Here is a 2727-nt window from a genome sequence, read left to right on the forward strand (position 1 = left end):
CTAGCTTGAAGGACTACGTGACGCGAATGAAAGATGGTCAAAACGAAATCTTTTACATCACGGGTGAGAGCAAGAAGGCCGTAGAGAATTCCCCATTCCTCGAGAAGTTGAAAAAGAAGGGATACGAAGTCCTCTATATGGTGGACGCGATTGACGAGTATTCCGTGGGCCAGTTGAAGGAATTCGAAGGAAAGAAGCTCGTTTCCGCCACCAAAGAAGGTCTAAAGCTTGAAGAAACCGAAGACGAGAAGAGGAAGCAAGAATCTTTGAAGGAGAAATTTGAGGGTCTGTGCAAGGTGATCAAGGATGTGTTGGGCGACAAGGTGGAGAAGGTGGTCGTATCGGACCGCGTAGTCGACTCTCCGTGCTGTCTGGTGACGGGGGAGTACGGATGGACGGCGAACATGGAGCGAATCATGAAAGCGCAGGCTTTACGTGACGCAAGCATGGCGGGGTACATGTCGAGCAAAAAGACGATGGAAATAAACCCAGAGAACGCAATCATGGAGGAGTTGAGGAAGAGAGCGGATGCGGATAAGAACGACAAGTCGGTGAAGGATTTGGTGCTGTTGCTGTTTGAGACGGCACTGTTGACATCTGGGTTCAGTCTTGATGAACCAAACACATTTGGAAACAGGATTCATAGGATGTTGAAACTTGGGTTGAGCATTGATGATGATGAAGCAGGTGAAGGTGATGCTGATATTCCTGCTCTTGAAGAAGCAGATGTTGATGCTGAAGGCAGCAAGATGGAGGAAGTCGACTAAAAAATCTATTGTTTTTGAAGGTTTATTATTTGGTGCTTTTTGAAATAGTTTGGCAAACTGCTGTTTTTGTATCGTTTGTCTGTTGGGAATACACGTATTTCAGTTTTTTACCGGGTGGCTTCTTTTAACACACACCGACACTTGTTCAACTTAACGAGTTGAGTTCTATAATGTTTGACTCGCTCGTATGGGAGCTTGATTAAATCCTTTCGAGCCTGCACCTTTTATGTGTTTACAGTATAGAGCCAATAAATGAGCCAATTGATCTTGAGTTTAAACTCAATATTGGAAAAGTATTTGAGTTTGTGAACCCCGTAATATCATTCCACGTTGTTTATGAAACGAAAAATGAGTTGTTTGTTTATCTCATGATAGTTCATTAAGAGGCCGTCATTGAATCGTTAAGAGATAAATCTTGCTTGCCTAAAAAAATCTGTCTTTTAATTGTTTTAAAATCTTTTGAATAATTTTGTATTTTGGATCTTACTTATATTTTATTTTGTATTATATAATTAAAGTCTCTTAAGTTGTTCAATGTTTTCAAGTTATCACCAAAAATCATGTCATTTCATTTATTGAAGGGTAAGTTATGATTTTCGTTCATTATGGTTGTTAATAATTTCAATTTTCGTCTTTATGATTTAGAAATTGTGACTTTTGTCCTTGTGGTTTTACAATTTATTGTTCTTTTCATCCTAGGACTAATTCCTATCTTAAGTACAAGGGACCAAAATTATAAATAACTATAAATTACAGGGACCGAAACAACAATAAATTATACATCACAAGGACGAAAACTGCAATTTTTGTACCATAACGACGAAAATCAAATTTTTTTAAGGCCACGGGGATAAAAATCATAATTAACTTCTTATTTAATCAAGTTTTCAGATTTTGATAATCTTTTGATGGTTTGAATTCAGAGTGAGACCAGTCTGTTTTCGTGACACCTGTGAGACCACTTTTATACGTTTGATCTTCACAGCAAAACGTTGTGAAGGTTAAAAAAGCCGAACCTTCACAGCAAAAACACTGTGAAGGTTACCTATACATGCGTTTTGCTGTGAAGTTTCAACTGTAAAAAGGTGGTCTCACGTGATCCCAATAGGTTACTGTTTTAGCTTCTAGAGTTTCGGAAAATATATTACAAAAGATGTACTTTAGACGGAAAACGAAAAAACATGTCTTTGAGAAAGTGCGTGAACAAAATGGCAAATGTTTTATATGCATAATTGACGTCTAATAAAAGTACACAAACAGATCACCGGAGCAAAACTTGTCAAAACAAACCAGAAAGCGTAAACACCATCAGCTATCCTCAACTCTCGAGTGAAAAACAAAGCTCGGGAATGTTGTCGTGATATCCCTGTCAAAAAATGTAACCAACTCAACATCTACACTTCACAAATGAACCAACACGTTCGCTATAACAAAACCAATATATCCAACTTAAGGTGGGGAGTCGGGGGAGGGTAAGATATATGCGGACCTGACATCTGCTACTAAAAGTAAAGTGGTTGTTTCCATTAAGACCCCGACTTGTGAAAGTGTAACAAAGAGAGAATACGCAAATCCGTAAGCATAAGCTAAAATAAAGTTGAATAATATGAGCTTACTTGAGGTACTGAAGGGTCATATTCTTCAAGAGGGACGGATGTCGTAGCACAAGGCTTCTCCATTCTTCCTTATCGATCTTCCCGTCATGTTTCGTATCCGCTTCCTCAAACGTCTAAACAATCACATTCATTTCGAGAATCATCCCTTGGTCGTTGTACAGTTAAAGGCACCGGAAAATGGAATTAGTTGAAGTACCTTATCAATGATGCTCTCAATTACATCACTGGAAAGATTCATGCCAGATTCAGCAAGAGTAGCCACCACCATTTGCTTCACCTACAGTTTACAAATCCAAACAAATTATTCACCTAGCTTGAAGGACTACGTGACGCGAATGAAAGAT

The 2727-nt window shown here is 38.7% G+C and overlaps 2 protein-coding genes across 2 annotated transcripts; one reads left to right on the forward strand and one right to left on the reverse strand.

Moving 5' to 3' along the window:
• Positions 1–5: 5 nt before the first annotated feature.
• LOC112505479 (heat shock cognate protein 80-like) lies at positions 6–953 on the forward strand (the record flags this gene model as incomplete). Its single annotated transcript, XM_025109380.1, has 1 exon — positions 6–953. A coding segment is annotated over one exon (762 nt), but the record flags the coding sequence as incomplete, so codon positions are not given.
• Positions 954–1911: 958 nt separating this feature from the next.
• LOC112505478 (calcineurin B-like protein 3) lies at positions 1912–2661 on the reverse strand. Its single transcript, XM_025109379.1, has 3 exons — positions 2580–2661; positions 2384–2496; positions 1912–2133 (listed from the first exon to the last, which is right to left on the reverse strand). The coding sequence occupies exons 1-3, from the start codon at positions 2649–2651 to the stop codon at positions 2076–2078; spliced, it is 243 nt and encodes an 80-aa protein (XP_024965147.1). The 5' UTR covers positions 2652–2661; the 3' UTR covers positions 1912–2075.
• Between the last annotated feature and the right edge of the window lie 66 nt (positions 2662–2727).

This window comes from Cynara cardunculus, unplaced genomic scaffold (genome assembly GCF_001531365.2).
Source record: "Cynara cardunculus var. scolymus isolate 2C unplaced genomic scaffold, CcrdV1 Un_Scaffold_11309, whole genome shotgun sequence".
Classification (NCBI taxonomy): Eukaryota; Viridiplantae; Streptophyta; class Magnoliopsida; order Asterales; family Asteraceae; genus Cynara; species Cynara cardunculus.

Coding starts and splice junctions, on each gene's coding strand:
- LOC112505478 (XM_025109379.1), bottom strand. CDS start 2,651: ATGGTGGTGGCTACTCTTGCTGAATCTGGCATGAATCTTTCCAGTGAT. Junction 2,497..2,579: donor TTGAGAGCATCATTGATAAG/GTACTTCAACTA, acceptor GTGATTGTTTAG/ACGTTTGAGGAAGCGGATAC. Junction 2,134..2,383: donor ATGACCCTTCAGTACCTCAA/GTAAGCTCATAT, acceptor ATTTTTTGACAG/GGATATCACGACAACATTCC.